At 59.9% G+C, this 21,221-nt stretch overlaps 2 protein-coding genes across 2 annotated transcripts; one reads left to right on the top strand and one right to left on the bottom strand.

The window, feature by feature from the left end:
- The first annotated feature begins 8,240 nt into the window (after positions 1 to 8,240).
- Positions 8,241 to 17,728, top strand: MFSD12 (major facilitator superfamily domain containing 12). Its single transcript, XM_045804399.2, has 10 exons — positions 8,241 to 8,679; positions 12,731 to 12,941; positions 14,605 to 14,743; positions 14,837 to 15,019; positions 15,249 to 15,341; positions 15,420 to 15,512; positions 15,891 to 16,061; positions 16,138 to 16,232; positions 17,094 to 17,224; positions 17,336 to 17,728. Exons 1-10 carry the CDS (start codon positions 8,382 to 8,384, stop codon positions 17,356 to 17,358), a joined length of 1,437 nt encoding a protein of 478 aa, XP_045660355.1. The 5' UTR covers positions 8,241 to 8,381; the 3' UTR covers positions 17,359 to 17,728.
- Positions 17,729 to 17,945: 217 nt separating this feature from the next.
- On the bottom strand, positions 17,946 to 21,081 carry TEKTIP1 (tektin bundle interacting protein 1). The gene is given in 4 exon segments (XM_087867403.1): positions 17,946 to 18,146; positions 18,148 to 18,344; positions 18,436 to 18,674; positions 20,663 to 21,081. Coding segments are annotated over 4 exon segments (771 nt in total). The 5' UTR covers positions 20,797 to 21,081.
- Between the last annotated feature and the right edge of the window lie 140 nt (positions 21,082 to 21,221).

Below are 21,221 nucleotides of genomic sequence, written 5' to 3' on the forward strand. Positions count from 1 at the left end.
CGGCATGCTAATACGGCCTCGGCGAAATGTCGGATTGGGTGCGGTCTTTCCCTGGGGCGTGACCATGCAGATGAAGGTTGGCGCGCCGGCCGGCGATTGGCTGGGGCAACCACTGGGCCGCGTGGGAGGTGGATAGGGAAGGCTGCGGGCGGGTGCGTCAAGTTCGGCTGCGCTCGGCCGCTCTCGGGACCAATCAGGGTGCTTTGAGGCCTCGCCGGGCGGAGCCCCTTAAAGGGCCAGTAGGCGCGGCTCGGACTCCTCTTCTCCGGGTGAAGGCGAGACTCCCCGCCCCTGCGGGATGCCGGGACCTGCAAGACCAGATCGGGCCCCTCCCCAGTTGCCATGGGGATGGCGGCCGGTTGTTAGGGAAGAGGGTTAAGGTCCTTCCGCGCAGTGTCATCGTCTCCCCCGCCCCAGGACAAGGTGGGACCTATCTTAGTATCTTGCAAACCTGGCGGGGAAGTTACCCATCCATTCACTGAACTTGGGGCTCCTGGCATCCCGCTGTGCCAAGTCCAGCAGCGAGCGGGCAGGGGCTGCTCTCCCCCTGGGGCTCAGCTTTCCCTCCTGTGCAATGCGGACCTTGCACAATGTTTGGGACCGGAGTCTGGGATGCTGCGAAGCTTTCAGTCCAGAACTGGGCTGAAAGCATTTGGAAAGAGGAAGTGAGACAGGAAGGCTGCAAGGACCTCGTGAAGATGGAGGGGCAGAAGGTTCTGGTCTGGGATTTGGGGGGCAACCCCGCCCCCCCAATCCCACCCCCCGCGGCAGCATGGTCTTATGGCCTGAGCTGGGACTTCCCCTACTCCCGGGGTGATAGTTGTAGTCACCGAATGCTCACGATGTCCTATTAGACCCCAAATAACTTGCCCACATCACCACCCTGCCCTAATTTCCCTTCTCTGCCTCCTTGATGTTCCTCAAATACAAATAGTCCATTTCATTTCACTCACTCCCCGCTCTGGGCCTTTGCACCTAGTGTGTCCTTTCCTCTCGATTATCTGCCTGGCTCACCGCTTGATCTCCTTCAGGTCTTTGCTCAAATGTCACCTTCTCAATAAGGTTTCCCCCATCACCCTTATTTTTTCTCCAAATGTTTGCTTCCTCTGTTAAAGAACAAATTTTTTTTTTGTTTTAAGTTTTATTTACTTACCTAATCTCTACCCACAGTATGGGGCTCGAACTCACCACCTGAGATCAGAAATCGCACGCTCTATGACTGAACCAGCCAGGAGCCCCTAAAGACCAAACATTTAGCGGGATGAATCTGACGATCTAATTGGCTTTGTCACGGGATTCATGGGGGGGGGGCAGCATCCCATCTAGCAAGTAGGGGGGGGCTCCAAAGAGTCCTATGAAATGGAAGGTTATATAGGAAGCAAGAAGGGGCAAGGACTTTCTTAGCAAGAGAAAAGAAAGGATTGTTCCCCCTCGGGAGGTCACTTTCCCTGAGCAGGGGCAGAGCAGGGGGTCTAATTATGCGGATTCTCTCCTTTTCCTTTGGGTCCCAGAGGGAAAGTTCCCGACTGACCTATTAAGACTTAACGTTTCTGGGGAAGGTTGAAGCTGCAATTAGATTATGTATGAAGCCCCACTTCAGTGACGTGGCCTAAGTGGCTCTTTTATGGGCCTGTGGTTTTTAACACTTGGAAGCACCTAGAACAGTACCTCTAGGAGCTGCTCAATCCGTATTTGTTGAATAAACAAGTGAATACAGTGAATTTCTCAGAGGCAAGGGCTTTGGGAAACAGCCTAGCCGTTCCTCAAAACATGCAGCATGACGTTACCATGCGATCCAGAAATCCCAGTCCTGGGGATACACCCTAGAGAATGGAGAACACACGTCCACGCAGGGACTTGGACACGAACGTTCACAGCAGCGTGATTCACAGTGGCCGAAAACTAGAAACAACTTGAATGCTCATCCGCTGATGAACGGATAGACAAAATGTGGTCCATTCGTCTAACAGAATATTAGTGGCCATAAAAAGGAATAAATTAGGGGTGCCTGCGTGGCTCAGTCAGAGTAGCCTATGACTCTCGATCTCCAGGTGGTGAGTTCGAGCCCCATGTTAGGTGTAGAGATCACTAAGATAAATAAACTTAAAAAAAAAAAAGGAATAAATTGCTAATTCATGCGACAACAGGGGTGAATCTTGAAAACCTGCTGCGCAGTGAAAGATGCCAGCCACAAAAGACCGCACATGTGAGGCTCCGTTCATACGAAACTAAAACGACCAGAACAGGCGAATCCATAAAGACAGAAAGTTAGCGGGTGCCTGCGGCTGGGGAATTAGTGGGGACGGGGAATGGGGAGAGACTGCTAGTGGGCATGGAGTTTCTTTTTGAGTGATCAAAATGTTCTAAAATTAGACTGCAGCGATGGCTGCATAACTCAATGTACTAAAAACCTCGGGGGCGCCTGGGGGCTCAGTCGGTTAAGCTGGGCCTTTGGCTCAGGTCATGATCCTGGGGTCCCCTGCCAGCAGTGAGTCTGTTTCTCCCTCCCCCTCTGTTCCTCCCCCCAGCTTGTGCTCTCTCTCTCTCTCAAATAAATAAATAAAATCTTAAAAACAAAAAACTTCAGAATTACACACCTTAAATGGGTGCATTGTATGGTATGGGAATTAAATCTCAATACACCTGTTTCCCTAAGAGGCGGCCCAGGCCGGAGTAAGATGACAGACCCAGATTCCAGACCCTGCTCTGTTACTTATGGGACACGCCACCCTTGCCTCTGTCGGCTCTGTTAAAAATAATGTAGGTGAGAAGTCCAACCTGGGAGATGAGGGAAGCCCCGCCCTCCAAGCCCCGCCTCTTTGGCTTGATTGACAAGGTGTTGCGCCAGAAACTGTCCTCCTCCCCCTCCTAAGGAACCACACAAGGAATTCAGGGGTCTTCCTGTACATCAAAAAGAAAGGAAGTGCTTTGAGGTTGATTTTTTTTTTTTTAAAGACTTTATTTGTTTTAGAGAGAGAGCGGGAGCTGGAGCAGGAGAGGAGCTGAGGGAGAGGGAGACAATCTCTAGCTGACTCCGCACAGAGTGGGGAGCCCGAAGTGGGGCTCGATCCCAGGACCCAGAGATCCTGACCTGAGCCAAAACCAAGAGTCCCAGGCTTAACGGACTGAGCCACCCGGGTGCCCCTGAGGTTGATTTTGAAAGCAATTTGCAGCTCCTTGGCATCAAGAAAAATATCTTGCTGCAAGGATATTCTCTAGAAAGAATAAAAGTGTCTTCGGTCCAATTCCCATGTGGTCCATACACACCCACACCCCCAGACAAGCTACATGTAAGAAGCAGCATTTATACTATTTGACTTTACAGCCTTAGGCATTTACTTAGCAGCAGATCCTTTCTGCCCCGAAATTATAAATCTTTTTTTTTTTTTTTTCAAGTAGGCTCCAGCATGGGGCTTGAACTCATGACCCCAAGATCAGGGGTCACCAGCTCCAGGGACTGAACGAGCCAGGTGTCCCTTGTTTTTTCTTAGCAACATAAAGGTTTCTCAATACCTAGCCCTCAGTAGGGGGGCCTGGGTGGCTCAGTTGGTTATGTGGTTATGTGTCTAACTCTTGGTTTCAGCTTAGGTTATGATCTCAGGGTCATGATCTCAGGGTCATGTTCTCAGGGTCATGATCTCAGGGTCATGATCTCAGGGTCATGAGATGGAGCCCCGGGAAGGGCTCCGCACTCCGCACGGAGTCTGCTTGGGATTCTCTCCCTTTCCCTCTCCCTCTGCCCCTTACACCAACCGTGCGCGCTCTCTCTCTCTAAAGTAAATCAATAAAATCTTTAAAAAAAACCCCGCAAAACCACAAAACCCTAGCCCTCAGTAAAACCAGTAACCACAGCCTTTAAAGTTGTAAATTTCGTGTTAGTTTCTTTGCATTCATCTCTGTGCCTCATTTGGAAAGTTGTGCAGTAGGAACCCAGGTACAGAAGCCCAGTTTGCAGTCCCAGAAATACAAGAACCATTAAGGATGAGCTTAAACTTCTGCTCTTGAAATTAATGTTATTTTGCAAATAATGTGCAAATTCCTTTCATTTGTACAAAATTAGTGTAGGTAAGACCACTGTACACGCCCCATGTTCCCCATCACCAGCTTGTTACACTTCTGACTAAAACGTTACGCACACGCACATGCACGCGCACGCTTGCACATGCACACACATGCTCACGTGTATGCTTCTGTCCGAGCGAGAGGCCTAGCTTGCACTCTCCGAGCAGACTGTAGACAACAGCCTGCAGCCTGGGACCCTCCCCTGCGCGGCCTCTCGGGCAGCACCCAGCGGTGCCTCCTCCTTCCCTGGACAGACGGGGCCTGCGAAGCGCCGGCCCGACCTGCTGTCTGGGGACCCGCCCGTGGCCTGCTTTTCCAGGGGAGGTAGGAGGACACGGACTTGCTGGGTTGTGGTGCCTCCCGCTGAAATATGTCATGCTTATTTGCCAACACGAGGTAGTTCAACTCCCAGGAAGAATCACGATGCGGTTGGCGCTCCCGGGACACCCCAATCCTCCTTGGGCTTTATTTAGGGACAAATGTAACACGGGGCTGCTGTGAGGGGCGGGGACACAGCAGGGAAGCAGGGTCACAGATGCCCAAAGGAAGGGGCCTGGGGCGGGGCCTCAGGCCCCTGAGGAGGGGGCACCCCGGCTGCTGCGGGACCCTCAGAAGGTCAGGGAGGTGGCCCTGAGCCCTAGATGTGTGACTTGAGCAATTTACCAAAACTGTGCCTCAGTCTGCCTCTTCGTAAAGTGGGCCGATAACTGTGTCTGCCCTCATGAGGTCGTGAGGGTTTAAGGAGCTTAATTCACGCTCTTCCTTAGCACTGGGGTCAGTGCCACTGGAAGTGGTGGCTAGTTTGGTCCAGGCAGCTTCAGAGCCTGTTGCAGAGAATTTTCTAGTACGGTGGCTGCCAGGGAACACTGGACAATGCTCAGAAACATGTTTGGTTGTGACGATTTGCAGTGGGGTGTGCCCCTGGCTTCTACAGGGTGGAGGCCAGGGGGCTGCGATGCATGGGACAGCCCCTCACCACAGAATCATCTCAGTCCTCACCTGCCTTCACCTCCTTTAGGCCACCCCGAGACCCTATTCGGCAGTGCTACTGTCACACCCATTTCACAGAAAGGGAAACTGAGGCTTGGGGGCTTGCCTGAGACTCCCTGGGTTTGATCTTGGCTCTGGGCTCCCCCCACAGCCATCCTGGGGTCTAAGGAAGTTCCTGGTTGTTTCCCAGTTTCTAGGAATTCTCCCTCCCCTTCTTCCACCCCCTCCCCTCCCCCACCCCCACTCCTAGTCATGGGGAGGCTGGTCTGAGAGAAGATCAAAGCGAACCCCCCCTTCCCACCTGCAGCTGGTCGGGGCCTCCAGGACATCCGATCGCCAGCAGGGGGTGGGGGGCAGCTGGGACATCAAAGCCAGTCCAGATCTCACCGGCCCCCAAGCCTGTCTCTATCCTGTCCTGAGGGCTGGGCATTCATCCTGCCTTTCTCAATCCTCCCTCGAGGCAGGACCTTCTCTGATCTTCCCTGAAAATCTCACCCGGGCTCTTATGGGGCATGTGTGCTCCGCGTTGGTTTCCCAAGCCCTGCAGCAGAGGCCTGCTTTGGAATAGATGGCCCCCATCCCCACCCCATCCAACTTTTTATCTGCGTCTCCCCGCTCCTCTCAAAATCGTCCCATGGCTCCCCAGTGACCGGGAGGTAACGTCCAGACTCTGACTGCCGTTCGATCAGCCCTCCCGTGTCTGACTCTTCTAGCGCCAGCACCCACCACGGAGCAGCCGGCTCTGGCCCTGCTTCACACTAGGGGCTTCCGAATCTTTGGGGTTCCTGCACCGCCGAGCATGAGGCCAGATGCACTGAATGAGTGAGTCCAGGCAGGAAGGGAGGAAGGCAGGAAGGGAGGAAGGGAGGGAGGGACACAGCTCAGAGGCAGCTCCCCGTCAGGGTCTGCCTTGTTCTTGTCTTCCCCCCGCAGCGTCCAGGCTAGGAAATATTCACTGGCTCCCCCCCCACCTCACTCCCCCCCAAGGGGAAAGCGCAGAGATACGTTGGTGTTTCTGCCAAACGCCCCCCTCCCGGTGCTGGGGCTGTCGGAGGGATGCTCCCGGTATGTTCCTGACCCACATGGGAGGCTGGTAAGAGTAAACACCGGGTACCTTTTCTCCGCAGGTGGGCCCTCCCCTGCCCGAGAATAAAGAACTCAAAGATGCTGCAGATCACGCGGGGAGCCCAGTTTGGGTCCTGAATCTGCCTCTTGTTAGCCGCGTGCCCTCCGGCAAGGGACTTCTCTAAGAGCCTGTTTTCTCTGTAAAATGGGCAAGAAGTGGTGTAAGATCCCCTAGGGATGTGGGATGAAAGGAGACGAGAAACGTAAATACAAAGCTTAGGTGAGGGGCCCGGGCTGGCTCAGACGTGGGGCGTGTGACTCTTGGTCTCGCGTGACTCTTGGTCTCAAGGTGAATTCGAGCCCCACCTTGGGGGTAGATGACTTAAATCAATAAATACGAACTTTAAAAAAATGTTAAAGAAACTTAGGCAAGTATTTTTAAATGTCGTGAAAGCTGAGGCGAGAATTTAAGTCACTTTCATTCCCTCTGGAGAAACAGAGAGAGAGCATGCCCGGCAGGGAGGAAAGAATTGAGATTCTTGTCTCTCCTTATCTCCTCCACAGCGGGGACCTCTTATCTCCCCACTCCCCCGCTAGGTTATCTGGAGTCCCTATTACCCCACCCACACCCATTTTTCAGGCCCATTTTCAGTAAAAAGTAAGTAATGCGGTGGGTGGTCTGCATCAGTGTGGGCTGCGGGCTGGGAGCCCCTTGGGCTGCCTGAGCCTCTGGTTTGTTAGTGGGTTCCTGTCTGTTTCCCAGTTCCTGTCCGCACTTTTGAATCTCTGCTCTGTGCCCACCATGCAATCACGGAACAGGGATTTCTTGAGCTCCTATGTGCCGGGCACTGGTAACAGTGATCCAATCCCTGCCTTCATGGGATCATAGTTCAGTGGGGGACAGAGTTACAGCCGGGCTGAGGGGGAGAGCAGACATCAGGGTTATGATGGGGGCAGCCCAGAGTACTGTGTAACTGACAGGGGAGGAGGGGGTGATGAGAAAACTTTCTGGCTGAGACTATTAAGAGCTAACAATTATATCACTTTTTTTTTTAAGAAAAAGATTTTATTTTATTTTATTTTTAAAGAAATCTCTCACCCAAGGTGGGGCTGGAACTGACGAACCTGAGATCAAGAGTCGCACCCTCTATGGGCCGAGCCAGCCAGGCGCTCCTATCTGACTTTTAGTTTACATTATACCCATTCTAGACCTGGGAAGACTGAGACCCCACAGAGTTAAAAGACTTGTGCCAGCTGGGACAGCTAGGAGGGAGTGGGGCTGGATCTGGACCTCAAGTTTCTGGCTCCAGAGTGCAGGTGTTAAACCGCTGCTGGAGGGGTGGGGGGCGACTGCACTCAAAGCTTGGAGGAACTTGAAACCGCTTGCTGGTGACCCAGTCGTGGGAGGGGCGGTGGAGGAGGGTGGGGAGGACTTCTGAGCGCAGGCCTCGGGTGGTGTCTCATGCACCTGACTCACTGCGTCCACGATCACGCCCTCCCAGCTCTCCGGGTCTGTTTATCGCGTGTGAAATGGGAGACACTCGCTCCGCTTCTCTCCCGGCTTGGGTGAGAAAACCCACGTGGGGCATTTGGCACAGTCAGCGCTCATTAAATGCCAGCTGGTGTTATTATGATGATTACCCCCATTATTATCCTTAATAACTAATTAATTAGAACTAATGCGTCCTCTCCGCGTCCGACTGGGTCTTTCCGGGCCGGGAAGTTAGCGGACCCGGAGGAGTGGAGAGCTCAGGCTCAGAATTCTCCCCCATCCCCCACGCCCCCAGCCCACCCTGCAAGCCCCCAGCCCACCCTGTCCTCCCGCGTCCACACATTAGGCTTCGTAAAGCTGCGGGCAGGCTAGGGCGGCGTGGGCCTGAAGGCAGGAGTCTGGGTGTGGGCGCCTCTTGCGTCGCCCCCAGCCGGTGAGGGTCCCACTAACGCCAAGGTGAGCCGACTGGCGCTAGGACCGTCCCAACCCGTCGGCGCAGGGCGTGGAGGCCGGACTGGCCCCGGAGGCCACGCCCTCCCCTCTGGTTATTGGCTCTCGGGCCCCGGCGCGCGGCCCCGATTGGTGGAGGCGGCCGCCAGCATTCCCCGCCCCGCCCGGGCCTTAATCTTGGGTTTGGGGCCGGGCGGCCGCAGGCGCGCTAGGCGGGGCGGGCTTGGGCGGTGGTGCGGACAGAGCAGGGCACCGACGGCCCGCGCGCGGGGGTCTCGTCTGCCGCGCGCCAGACCGCCCGGCCCGGGTGCGGAGCGCGGCCATGGGCCCGGGGCCCCCGGCGGCCGGAGCGGGGACGCCGCCGCGGCCACTGTCGCTGGCCGCGCGTCTGAGCTACGCCGTGGGCCACTTCCTCAACGATCTGTGCGCGTCCATGTGGTTCACCTACCTGCTGCTCTACCTGCACTCGGTGCGCGCCTACAGCTCGCGCGGCGCCGGCCTGCTGCTGCTGCTCGGCCAGGTGGCCGACGGGCTGTGCACGCCCCTGGTGGGCTACGAGGCCGACCGCGCCGCCGGCCGCTGCGTCCGCTGCGGCCCCCGAAAGGCCTGGCACCTGGTCGGTAAGTTGCGACCGAGCCTCCTCTCTCCGACTGCCTGCGCCCTGGCTTGTGCCTCTCCCCTCCGACTGCCTGCCCCGCGGCCTTCCCCTTCTGCCTGCCTGCCCCAGGGCCTGAGCCTCCCCCAACGCACTGTTTGTCCCGGGGCCTGAACCTCCCTCCTCTGCCAGCCTGCCCGCTCCAGGGCCTGAGCCTCTGTTATCCCCTGCTGGCCCCGGGGCCTGAGCCTGTCCTATCGCACTGCGTGCCCCGGGGCCTGAGCCTCTCCTATCCCACTGCCCGCCCTGGAGCCTGAGCCTCTCCTATCCCACTGCGTCCCCCTCGGGCCGAGCCTCTCCTATCCCACTGCATCCCCCTCGGGGCCGAGCCTCTCCTATCCCACTGCTGGCCCTGGGCCGAGCCAACCCCCTCTGCCTGCCCGCCCTACGGCCTGAACCTCCTCTGTCCAGCTGCTCGGTACCCTTCTTTTGCCCCATCCTTGACCTCCTACATCTCTCAGCTTAACTGCTCTGTACTCCTTCTGTCTGCCACCTGACCACTCATGTGACCCTCCAGTGGCACTTCCCTTTGTCTTTCTGTCTCACCCCCATGGGCACCCGAATCCTCTCTGGATTGGGTCTGACTGCCTGGTGCCACCCCCATCAGTTGGCCTGGTCCGGCTTGGCTTTTCCATTTGTCTGTCTGGGTGACCACCCAGGACAACTCTGTCCGAGTGAGGGTCAGGCTGCCTGGAGCCCCTGCTGTCAGTCTGTCCGTTTCTCCAGTGCGCTCCTGCCCACCCTCTGCCCCATCACAGGCAACCCACTGCTTGGGAGGGTTAGGGGTGCTGCGCTTGGGAACCAAGACTTGGGGCCAGGTAAGACGGAAGAGGCAGGGGCCTGTGCATGTCTGGCTGAGGAGGATGGGGTCTGTGGGGCTAACAGGGCCAAGCTGTGTTCTGGGGGAGTTGTCAGAACATCTCTGTTGGTGACGGGAGGAGGCGGGCCCCCCACGAGCTGGGGTGTCCTGCCCAGTGCACACCCTCGATAAGGCCTGCCTCCCAGCATCCCTTCTCTGCCGCCATGGATCCTGGGCCCTGAGATTAGCCCCAGGCACTTTCTCTGCTCTTCTGTCCCTGGCAGGAGTGCCTGCTGCATCCTGGGCATTTCAGGAGGCAGGCACAGGAATCCTGCCCAGGCCTGTGAATTCTGGGTGGCAGCTTTCTGGAAGCCAGGGGTGCTGACTGATGTCTCCTTGCCCTTGGGAGCAGTGCAACGATTCGCCCGGGGCCCTGGCGAGTGCCGTTTTTGCAGGGCGCAGCCCTCCCAGTGGCCCAAGTGGCCGGATGTCAGGTTTCTCAGGCCCTGAGGACACCCAGGCTGCTCTTGGGTCACTTTAGACTGTAGCAGCCAGGGAGGGAAGCAGGGAGAGACAGGAGACCAGACAGACTGCTGATCACCTCCTCCGAAACAGATGTGAAAGGTGCCCGTCTTTGGGCGGATGTTGGGATTGCTTGCAGAGCTGAGCCCGGTCTTCCATGGAGTTTCGTTCATAATAAGTAAACTCTTGGACAAATACACAAGATAGCTCCTAGGCCTGACAGGTGAGAGAGGTGGGGGGTCTTCTGTCTGCGGCAGGCAGGGGAGACACCCCTGAGGCGGTGGAGCCAGCTATGGGAAGGTAGCCTGGCAGCGGACGTTGCATGTGCCGCCAGGCCTGTGTGCCCCTCTCGTAGGTGGGAGGGTCCACCTGACGGCAGAGGAGCAATCCGAGTCCCCCAGCAGAGGCAGGAGTTAGGCACCTTTGTAAATAAAGAACTGAAGGCTTTGTGTTTATGTAAAACAGGCCTGGGGGATAGGTGTCCCTACTGGACCCCAAGGCCTCCGCCTGTACCCCTTCTCTGTCTCGGGGTGAGCATGTGGGGAGACCCAGGAGGATCAGTGGAAAGAGGAAGTTGGGGACAGCATGTCTTGGCCTGATAAGGTGGCTTGAGTGAAAGTCACCTTGGAAACAGTGCCCACTTCTTTTTTTTTTTTTTTTTGGCCCCTGAGCCTCTGGGTGGTGGGTTCGCTTTCCCCCTTAGCAGGCTGTCTGGGCTCGCCTGCTCTAGCCCAGAGAGGACCCTTAGAGCCACACATGGATTTTCCCATGGGGTCCAGATTGGGGCACGTGGGTGGACTGGGTTTCATAAGGGAGAAGCGGAGCTCTGAGGGAGAGGACATTAGCTTTGGGGATTTGAAGGATGACTAGGAGTGGGGGGGCATTCCGCCCCGTTGAAACAGCTGTGTGGTGTGACGTAGCACAGCTTTGAAGCTGCCCAGGAGGGAAGTGGCTGAGGGCTATAGGAGCTCCCACTTCCCTACATTAACGCTTGGTTCTCATGCTGACTTTGGGAGGCGGGTATTTTCATTGTCTGTTCTGCAAAGTGCACTCCAGGGAGCCAAAGTCACTTGCCTGAGGTCCCCCGGCCAGGCAGCCTCATCCAGACAGTGGTTAACTTGGCCTGGCCAGCTTCGGGGTGGATTCTGGCCAGGCCAGCACATTCTTCTGACCAGAGTCTACATAGTTTGTGCCTGGCCCTGAGGTGGCCCCTGGGCCCCCCCGGGCATGAGCTCAGGATGCCCCTCCCAGGCCCCAGTTCCAGAGAAATACCAAGGAAGGGTGCTTTTGCTTTCATTTCCCCATCCCAGGACTGTGGAGGTGGCCCCAGGGTCTGGGGCATGAGGTCCAGAGCTTGGAGGGAAGAGGGTAGGCCAGCTGCCAGGCCCAGCAGGGGAAGGGGGGAGAGGGTGCTGAGCTGGGCCTGGCCTGGCCGAGGGAAGGAGCATGGCTCAGGGCCCAGCGGCTCACGCACTGAACCTGTGTCCTCATCTGGAAAGTGGGGAGAATAGTAACACCCACCTCCTGGTGCTGTAAGTGGATGACATTAGTATAATTATTCACTCGTCCAAAGGAAGTGTGTGTGCCAGGTTCCGTGCCAGTGGCCAGGGCCCCAGAAGTGACCTCGAGAGACCTACTGCCCACCCTCCCAGGGCCGGTCTAGTGGGGGAGGCAGGCAGGAAACAAGCAGAGACAAAAGAGTCCCTGTGTGTGCTAAGACACGTGAGAAGAAAGCCATGTCCAGACAGTGTCAGTGCAGGGAGGGGACTGCTGGTCACTGCGGTGGTCAGGGAGAGCTTTTTTGAGGAGGTGGCATTTGAGTTGAGTCCTGAGGCGTGAAAGGATGTGAGGGGAACAGAGGGCACAGCTGGTGCAAAGGCCCTGGGGGAGGACTGAGCTTGGTGTGCTGGGGCCGGGAGGCAGCCTGTATGGCTGGAGTGGGGGTGGGGGGGTGGGGAGTGGGGAGGGCAGGTCCTGCAGGGCCTGTTGGCTACCCCAGGGACTTGGGCTTCTTCTGAGGTAGCAGGTTTTTCCAGGAAGAGACCCCTCATGAGCTCTTAGGGACACTGGGGCTCGGGGAGGGGGGGGCAGGGTCTCGCCTAGCCTTGCGGCATCACCTGACCTCCTGACTCCTGGGAGCGTGATGGGAGGCTTGGGAGGTGGTGGCGGCGGAGGCCCGGCCGGGAGGGGGGAAGGGGAGCTGCGGGCATAAATGGTGTGTCTGTGGCGGTCAGCACTCCAGGTGACCCCACAGGTGCTCTGTGCTTCCATTTCCCCACCTGTCACCAAAGGAGCACCCCTGGGGAGCCCCGTTCTTGTCCTTTCTTATCACTTGGCCGTAGGTCCTGGCCCCGCCCTTGTACTTGCAGCACGTGACCTTGGGAACACGACACCCCGTTGTGTGTCTGTTTCCCCGTCAGACACTGAGGGCACATAACCTGAACTGACAGGTGGAGGCCAGGCCCTGCTGTCCTCTTGGGCTGCAAGACCTCGGGGGGACTCCAGGTCTCTCTGCCTTGGCTTCCCCATTTGTCCCAGGAACCGTTCCCTGGGGAAGCCGTGGGCCGCGGACTCTCACCCCCCCGCCCCCCGCCCGTGTGACTGTGGGAGGGTCCCCACCTGGTCAGGCCCTGGGGGCCCGGGGCTGGTGTGGAAAGGCCCTGTGGCGTGACCTGCCCACTCTGCTCATCCACAGGCACCGTCTGTGTCCTGCTGTCCTTCCCCTTCATCTTCAGCCCCTGCCTGGGCTGCGGGGCAGCCACGCCCGAGTGGGCCGCCCTCCTCTACTACGGGCCCTTCATCGTCATCTTCCAGTTCGGCTGGGCGGCCACGCAGATCGCCCACCTCAGCCTCATCCCGGAGCTCGCCACCAACGACCACGAGAAGGTGGAGCTCACGGCCCTCAGGTACGGCCCCGCACGTGCGCAGCGGGCCAGGCCGGGCAGCAGGGCTGGGCTCTGCTTGGCTGCGTGGCTCTGTGGCGCTCAGCCCGGCTCGTGCGCCTGTAAGGTAGCGTATGAGCCATTGCCGCGTCAACGGAAGGCCGCGAGCTGGCCGCTTCAGACGGCACGCAAGCTCGTGGTTTCTGTGCGTCAGGAGTCTGGCTCTGCTTAGCTGTATTCTTTTTTTTTTTTTTAAAGATTTATAAGAGAGAGTGGGGGGAGGGGCAGAGAGGGGCAGAGGGAGAGAGAATCTCAGACTCCCCCCTGAGCGCGGAGCCTGATGCGGGGCTAGATCTCGCGACCCTGAGATCATGACCCAAGTGGAAGACCAGGAGTCAGACGCTTGAGTGACTGAGCCAGCCAGGCGCCCCCCCACCTAGCTGTGTCTTCTGCTCCGTGGTCTGTCTGGAGGCCCCCATCAGGGCGCTGGTTAGGGCTGGGGTCTTAGCTGAGGGTTAGGCTCTTGTAAGGATTCCCTGATTGGGTCAGGCCCACCCAGGGTAATCTCCCTTAATTATAGCGGTAGAATCCCTTTGCCTTTGCCACAAAATGGTACCTCAGCATGGGAGTGACATCCCGTAATTACAGGTCCCCTCCCCCAGGGGAGGGTTTAGACGGGGTGGGACCAAGGCCTTCTTGGAATCCTGCTTGCCACGTGTGGATACAGCTGGCGCTTGGCCTGTCGACTTGCTTGAGGTGCTGACGGAGGTTCTCCTGGATAGGATGGTAGGAGCATTTGTGGAGTGTTGCCGTGTGCAGGCACATTTCTCGGCCCTTCACGCGGATTACCGTCTTTAATCCTGCCAAGCCCGAGATCGTCACGTGCCCTCTCGAGGGGGTTTGCGCAGAGCACGTCCCGGCCGGACAGGGTGCAGTAGGAGGAGAGTAGAGCGTGTCGTGTTCCTGGCGGAGGGGCCGGAGCTCAGGGAAGGGCTGGCCTGCTAAGTGTGCGCTCCTCCTGGGGTTGTGCTAGCACCTTCGCTGGGGCCTTGCCTTCCCCACTGTGGCCCGTTTGGCCCCAGTGCTGCCCAGCCTGGCTCCTCCCAACCCTGCCTTTGAGTTCCGCATTACCGTGCAGCGCGGCAGGCGCCAATGACGGGGGTTGCCCAATGCCCAGGCCCCGGGGCCCTAGCTGGGGGGACGAGCCTCTGGGGCGTCTTCTGCCTGCAGGCACTTCCCTGCCAGCCTTGTGGCCTCTTCACTTTGATCTCTGGACTATTGTTCTCAGTTTCAGAAAGGGAAACTGAGTCCTGGTGTGAGATCCAGAGGCTCTGCCCCCACACTCCCAGCCCTTGGAGGGACACCGCTCTGGGACTACAAGCAGGAGCGGCCCCAGATGCTTCTAGACCACAGAGCCCTGGCTCCGGTCAAGGCACAGGATCTGGGAACCAAGAATCCCATATCCTGGCTTCTGAGCATCTCAGGTCTTCACAGAGTCTCTGTACCTGCGGCCTGGGCAGCTGGGATGTCAGGGTGGAGTCATGGGTCAGCCGTCAGTCATCAGATAACATGCAGCTAGGGCTCTCCTGGGGCCACCCAGCGTTTGCTGGCCGAACTCCCCACCAGCCAGAGATTCTCTGGATGCCCGAAGTGGCTTTGGCCGTGTGCTTTTCCCCGCCCCTGCCAGGTACGCCTTCACCGTGGTGGCCAATATCACCGTGTATGGTGCCGCCTGGCTCCTGCTGCACCTGCAGGGCTCGCCGAGCATGGAGGTGGCCCGGGATGTCACTGACCAGCTGGGGGTCCAAGACGTGCAGGTGTTCCAGGTGAGCGGGGCCCGGGTGGGACACCCCTGTGGCCCCGAACCAGGGCTCGGGCTGAGAGCGCTGCCACTGACCCCTCTCCTGCCGGGTCTCCAGAACCTCTCGCTGTTGGTGATCGGAGTTGGAGCTGTCTTTTCGCTGCTATTCCATCTGGGTACTAGGGAAGGGCGCCGGGCTCCGGTGGAGGAGCCGGACGAACACAGCCCGCTGCTGGCCCCCGTGACTGCCCGGCCCCTGCTGCTCTGGAAACACTGGCTCCGGGAACCGGCCTTCTATCAGGTGGGCTGCTGCCGTTGGGGGGCGGGGTGGAACGGGGCTGGACTCCCTGCCCCTCGCCCACCAGGTCCTTTCTCCATGGGGCTGTGGGCGGGGATGGCAGACACGGGAGCAGACAGCCCCTTTGCCGTCCTCCCTCCGTCCCCGCTGTCCGCCCCGCCGGCCAGCCAGGCGGTCACCACGAGCGGCTCAGGGGCGGGGCTGACCCGAGCCTTCGGGTTCCTGCCCACAGGTGGGCTTGCTGTACATGAGCACGAGGCTCATCGTGAACCTCTCCCAGACCTACATAGCCATGTATCTCACCTACTCCCTCAACCTGCCCAAGGTGAGCTGGGGGGCGGGGCGGGGCCCGGGCCCACGGGGCCCCTCCCGCCCCGTGCCCACGCTCGCTGTGCCCCCGCAGAAGTTCATCGCCACAATCCCGCTGGTGATGTACCTCAGTGGTTTCTGCTCCTCCTTCCTCATGAAGCCCGTCAACAAGTGCATCGGGAGGAACGTAAGCGGGCAGCGCGGGCGGGGGGTGGGGGACCCCACAGCCGAGGGCGCCCGGGACTGCGGACCGCGGCGTCTCGCCCGTGCTGCCCTGTGCCTGGCTTCTGGCGCTCTGGGACTCCGTGCTGCCCAGGGCAGTGGTGGCGGTGGCACGGACCGCCGGATCTCTGGCCAGTGCAACTAAGGAACGCAACGTGTCACCGTGTTTGATTTTAATGGATCTGCGTCGGGCCGCGGGCAGACCCGTGTCCAGCGGCAGCTGCGTGAAGGCTGCGTGTGCTTAGCGCCCCCGGCCGCAGGACCCTCCGAGGTCCGAGCTAGGGGCGCCGCAGGGATGGTCCCCCTGGCTCCCCTCCTGATGATGGCGCGGGCTCCTCCGCAGCTGACCTACTTTGTGGGGCTTCTGGTGATCCTGGCCTTTGCCGCCTGGGTGGCGCTGGCGGACAGGCTGGGCGTGGCCGTGTACGTGGCGGCTGTGCTGCTGGGCATGGGCTGCGCCACCATCCTCGTCACCTCGCTGGCCATGACGGCCGACCTCATCGGCCCCCACACGGTAAGGCGGTGGGCGGCGTGGGGGCTGGGGAGCGGGCAGGGCTGCAGGTGCTGACCTCCCTGCTCGCGTACCCCAGCACAGCGGAGCCTTCGTGTACGGCGCCATGAGCTTCTCGGATAAAGTGGCCAACGGGCTGGCAGTCATGGCCATCCAGAGCCTGTATCCCTGCTCGTGAGTGCCGTTCTTTCCTTCCTTCCTTCCTTCATTCAGAATGTGCTGTGCGTGTGGAGTGCCAGGCACTGCCCCGGGCCTGGGGGTTCGGCACGGACAAAGGACAGCACACGGGTGGGGCTCGCACACTGGGGAGACCCGCCTGTTCCTGACCTGTGGCACCTGCCTGGCTGTTGTGAGCCGGGGAAATGGGCGTGGGTGGGGCCGGGGTAAAGCCAGAATCTGTGTTCAGACCCTCGGCACCTAGGGTTCCAGACCCAGATGGTTCTAGACCACTGAGTGGAGACTTGTAGAAGCCTAGAGCTGGGAACAAAAGCCCATCTGTTCCTCTGTCCTCATGGACCTGGGGGCAATACCAGCCCCTTTAATAAACGCATAACTGTATGATTCAAATCAGTGGGAAGGGGGTGTAGAAAATGCTACTTATGGAGACTTGTCTGGGGCAAGAGGTCAGGGAGGGCTTCCTTGAGGAGTTGACATTGGACCTGAGACTGGTCAAGCAGTTCCAGGCAAATGGGGGAGGAAGCACCAGTGCAAAGGTCCTGTGGCAGGACTGGGCTTGGCGTGTTGGAGAACAGTGGGGGGGGGCGCGTGTGGCTGCAGCGGAGTGAGTGAAGGGCAGGGAGGGGGTGGGGCAGGTGTGCAGGGCCTTGGGAGCTGAGGGGATGGTGGTGGTCCGGGCAGGTGAGGGTGGGGCTGGACCAGCTGAGGCAGAGAATGGGAGAGGACAGGGCAGAGGTGGGACAGGGGCATGAGTGGTTGAGCGTGACCCCTGGTTCTGGCTACCCAGCAGCTGAGCAGGAGGTCTGGGCTGGAGGGTCCCGACAGATGGCAACTCACCTGCTTCTGCCCTCCCCCCAGCTTGGAGATTTGCTGCAGGGCCTGCATGGGCTTCTACCGCTGGGTGATGGTGGCCGCCACCGGTGGTGTGGGCGTGGCCGCCACCCTCTGTCTGTGCAGTCTCCTCATCTGGCCGGTCCGCCTGCGGAGCTGTGAGTCCTGAGTCCTAGCCTTGCCCCACCCCCGCGGGCCAGGGGCTGGAGGGCTGGGCCCGGGGCAGGCCCCACCCTCCCTGACTCCACCCCCACCCCTTTCTCCTGCAGGGGACCCTGGAGCCCAGCCCTGACGCCACACACACCATGGTCCCCATCCTGTGCACATGAACTCTGTACATTCCAGGCCCAGCTGAGGCCAGGAGCAGCCCTCCCTCCATGCCACCCCCATGTCCCATCCCTACCCCTCCATCCTTGCCTGGCTGTGGGGGCAGGATGGTCAGGATCCTAGACACGGAGCTCAGCCCTCTGGGATCCAAGGGTGCACCCGGCTCACCCCTCACCCCGGGCTCAGCTGCAGTTTCCTACGGGCCGCCAAGTCTCTCGACCACGGCGCGGTCACAGCCTGACATGAGCCTCAGGCGGGGGTGGGGAGGAGCACGTCCTATGCCCTGTGCCCAGGCCACTGCTGGCCACAAATAAAGAGCCACCTGTGGGTGAGGACTGTGGCCTCAGCTGTGTGCCCGGAGCCCAGAGTGGGGCAAGGACAGCTGGTACGCCCTGAGTCTGCCTCTGGCCCAGTTTTGGTCACCTGGGTCTTGGTTGGTGGCTCCCTTTATCTGGCCGCTGGACCACCCAAGGCCCCCCTGGGTCCCCAGAGGTGACGGATGCACGGGGGTGGGGTCCCCGCAGAGGGTGGCGTCGGGCAGCATGAACTTTATCAGTGGATGGGCGTGTAGATGGATGGGGGCCGCTGGTTGGTGGAGGGGCAGTAAGGTTCCAGGTCCCACTGCCGGTAGCTCTGGGTGGTGTAGCGCGGGCGCTGGGGCGCCGACAGGAATGGCACGTAGTCAGACCCCTGCCACGGTGTCTCCACCCGGTACCGGTGCCTGTTGACCACTGTGGGGCCGGGACCCAGGTCACCTGCTGTCCCCGGGCAGTTTGAACCCCAGCCGAGGTGGCCTTGCTCCCCCCGACTGCCCCCCCTCCTCACCGTATTCCTTGCCCCGGATGGGTCTGTCTTTCCACAGCGTGCTCCCCCACCGCGTGCTGGGGGCCCTGTACTGGGCAGGGAGGACCGGGTCATACCAGGCGGTCTCCCGGAGGTGCTGGGTGTAGGCTGTGGGGGGGGGGGTGTAGGAGGTCATCTCTGGCCCTTGCCCTCCCCTTGGGGCTAGCCTGGGAGGGGGGTGGCTGGGCTGAGCACTCACCCGAGGGTATGTTTCGCTCCTGGTGGCTGTGACATCCGTGCCAGCGGGTGTAGGCCTCGCGGTACGGGCTGTCCAGGGCCCGCGGGAGTGTGTACCAGGCTTCGCGGGACTCGGAGTTGGTCAGGCCGGTGTACCACAGCTGGCCGGCTGCATCGCGTCCCATGGGTGCGTACTTCCAGTGCACCGCCTGCCTGATGGCTGGTGTCCAGCGGGGCCCCTCCAGGGACAGGTAGTCATCGCTGAGGGCGTAACGGCAGGAGACAGAGGCTGAGCCTGTGGCCCTCCCCTGCCCTAGAACGGGCCTTCCCACCCTCTGCCCTGCACTGCCGGCATGCACACTCCCGGCCCAGGCTGGCAGAGGAGTTGGCGGGGGGGGGGTGCTGAGCCCTGTAGCCCCTTCCCTCCAACTTCCCAGGGCCCTCATTAAACCTTTTACTATTTCAGCACTTCTGGCCCATCCCCCCAGGGACACGGTGGCCGGGGGAGCGCCTATGCCAGGAGGCCTCTACTGTCAGAGCCCGTCCTAGGCTGGGCATTAGGATGGCTTCCCTAAGGAGGCAGCCGCGGCCCAGTGCCGGTGGATGTACAAAGGCCCTGGGGCAGCAGGGCACAGTGTAAGGAGCGGGGGCTGCGGAGCAGAGATGGGAGTATGCTAACAACGATCAGGGTTGAGGGGTGCCCGGTGACGCAGATGGGGGAGCGTGCAACTCTCGATCTCGGGGTCCTGTGTTTGAGCCCCATGCTGGGTGTAGAGAGGACTCAAAAATCTTAAAAAAAAAAAAAATCGAATCTCTATGTGGTACCATTAAAAATAAAAATGGAAACACCCCTGCAAAGGGGAAAGGAAGACTGAAAAGTGAAGGAAACCGCCAGAGCTGCTGAAGGTGCGGCAAACTCGCTTAGGTAGAAGCCTCAAGTGGCCGGAAGGCCTGCTAGGAGCAGGGCAGCCCGAGAGGACAGGACAGCAGGCGCAAGACCGTCCCGGGGAGCGGCTGACAGCAAGCTCTTTCACCTGCTCGGCCGGGCCCAGAGTTCTCACTCCCCTGGATCTGATCAGATCACGGAAAACTGGAAACCCACACGTCTCATCGAGGTGGGGTGAGCCTGGAAGGTTCTGGAACATCAGTCTCGGGAACCTGACACACACTGGGCTTGCCACGCACTCAAAGGGGAACTTCACGATCATCTTGTGAAGCGAACTGTAACGTGCACAGGATTTGTAAAACCCGAGGACGATGGTCTAACCTAACAGTGACAAGCAGGTCTCTATCAAATAAATGTCAGTTTAACAAATGCAGAGCAGTGTTTTTTTCCAGCAATTAGAGCTGGAAAAAAAAAAAAAAAACAAAACCGAAATGAACGCCTGCTTGGTCCACAATCCAGAGATTTCCTGCCCTTTGAAACAGCCTGAGGTAAAGGCCCGTGTGTGCCGCGGCCCCTGCACCTGGGTTTCCAGCACATTCTGCTGTCCGCTCCAGGGCGGGTGCCATGCGTCCCCCTTCTGCCCGAGAGCTCACCTCTGTCATCTTACAGCTGCACCGTCCCCCACTATGGTGCATTTCCCCAGTGCACTGGGGTCAAAGTGCCCCCCCGAGTCCATGCCCACCTGGTACCTCAGAACAACCCCCTTGGGAAGGGGTCTCCACAGACACCGTTGCTACACTGTGGGCCTCTGGGGCTGGGCTGGCCCTCACGCAGTGTCTGGTGTCCTTGGAAGGGGGAGCCCAGACAGAAGGCTCTGTGACGCGGGGGCAGAGATCCGGGTGACATGTGCTCAGGGGGCGCTGAGGACCTCCAGAAAGGCCCAGGAGAGCTGCTCCCTCAGGCCCCAGAAGGAATCAGCCCTGCCGACCCCTTGATCTCTGACTTCCGGCTTCCAGAACTGGGAGAGAAGAAATCTCTGTGGTTTAAGGTCACAGAACCTTGGCCTGGAGTTGTGGGAGAGCAGCTGCGGGAGACCCGTGGAGAGAGCTAGTCAGTTCTGCCGGCCGTGCCCGAGCCCACAGGGGTCCCCTGACCTGCGGTGCCCGCGCCCTGCTCTGGCTGCAGGCGGGGAGGTACCAGGTGCAGGTGGGGCCGGGAGATGCGGGGAGCGGCCGGGTTAGGATGGGGTGAGGGTAACAGCACCAACATGCCCTCACTGAAGAGTAAATGGCACTCAGGCCAAACCAAACGCCATCAGGCCCGAAACGCAGAAGTCACGCATGGGGCTGTGGTGGGCGCTCACCGGTACAGACGTGCTGGGAAATCTGCTTCGAGGGTCCCCAGAGGGACGTAGGGCCGGGCAGCCTCCCGCCGCAGGGTCTGCATGTCTGCCTCTAGGTCCTCAGGGGCTCCTGCCTGGAAGGCCTGTGGGGCCATTGTTGACAGCGACAAAGGCCGCCTTCGGTGTCCTGGCAACGGTACTGGGCAGCGCTGGCCCCCATCCAGACAGCTCCCTCCCACCCCCGGCAGAGGACGGCAGGACGGTGGAGCCAGGCGGGAGGGGGCACGAGTGAGGTGGTGGTCTTGAGCCCCTGGCCCCCCACGCCCGACCTGGGGCTCCCACCTCTTCTTCGCCGGGCCCCCTCAGAGCACCCCCACGGGCTCTCTGGGCCGTGTCCTCCGGCGCACCCTTCCAGGAGCTCCAGCTGGGATCCCCCCCCACGTTCCCAGCCCTCCCTCCTCGCCCCCAAGCCCATTCCTCCTCTGCTGCTGGGGTACACTCAGAGCGAGACGCGCGGGCACACGCACAGCAGCTCGGTTCACGGTCCTCAACCGCACGGAGGACGCACAGGCCACGGTCC

This window comes from Ursus americanus, chromosome 14 (genome assembly GCF_024610735.1).
Source record: "Ursus americanus isolate L20-20 chromosome 14, mUrsAme1.1.p, whole genome shotgun sequence".
Lineage (NCBI taxonomy): Eukaryota > Metazoa > Chordata > Mammalia > Carnivora > Ursidae > Ursus > Ursus americanus.

What these genes read in the sequence shown, in the direction of transcription:
- MFSD12 (XM_045804399.2), top strand. Translation starts at nt 8,382, where the DNA reads ATGGGCCCGGGGCCCCCGGCGGCCGGAGCGGGGACGCCGCCGCGGCCA. An exon ending in CAGAGCCTGTATCCCTGCTC is followed by an intron (nt 16,233 to 17,093) that starts GTGAGTGCCGTT and finishes CCCTCCCCCCAG; the next exon opens with CTTGGAGATTTGCTGCAGGG. An exon ending in GCCGGTCCGCCTGCGGAGCT is followed by an intron (nt 17,225 to 17,335) that starts GTGAGTCCTGAG and finishes TTTCTCCTGCAG; the next exon opens with GGGACCCTGGAGCCCAGCCC.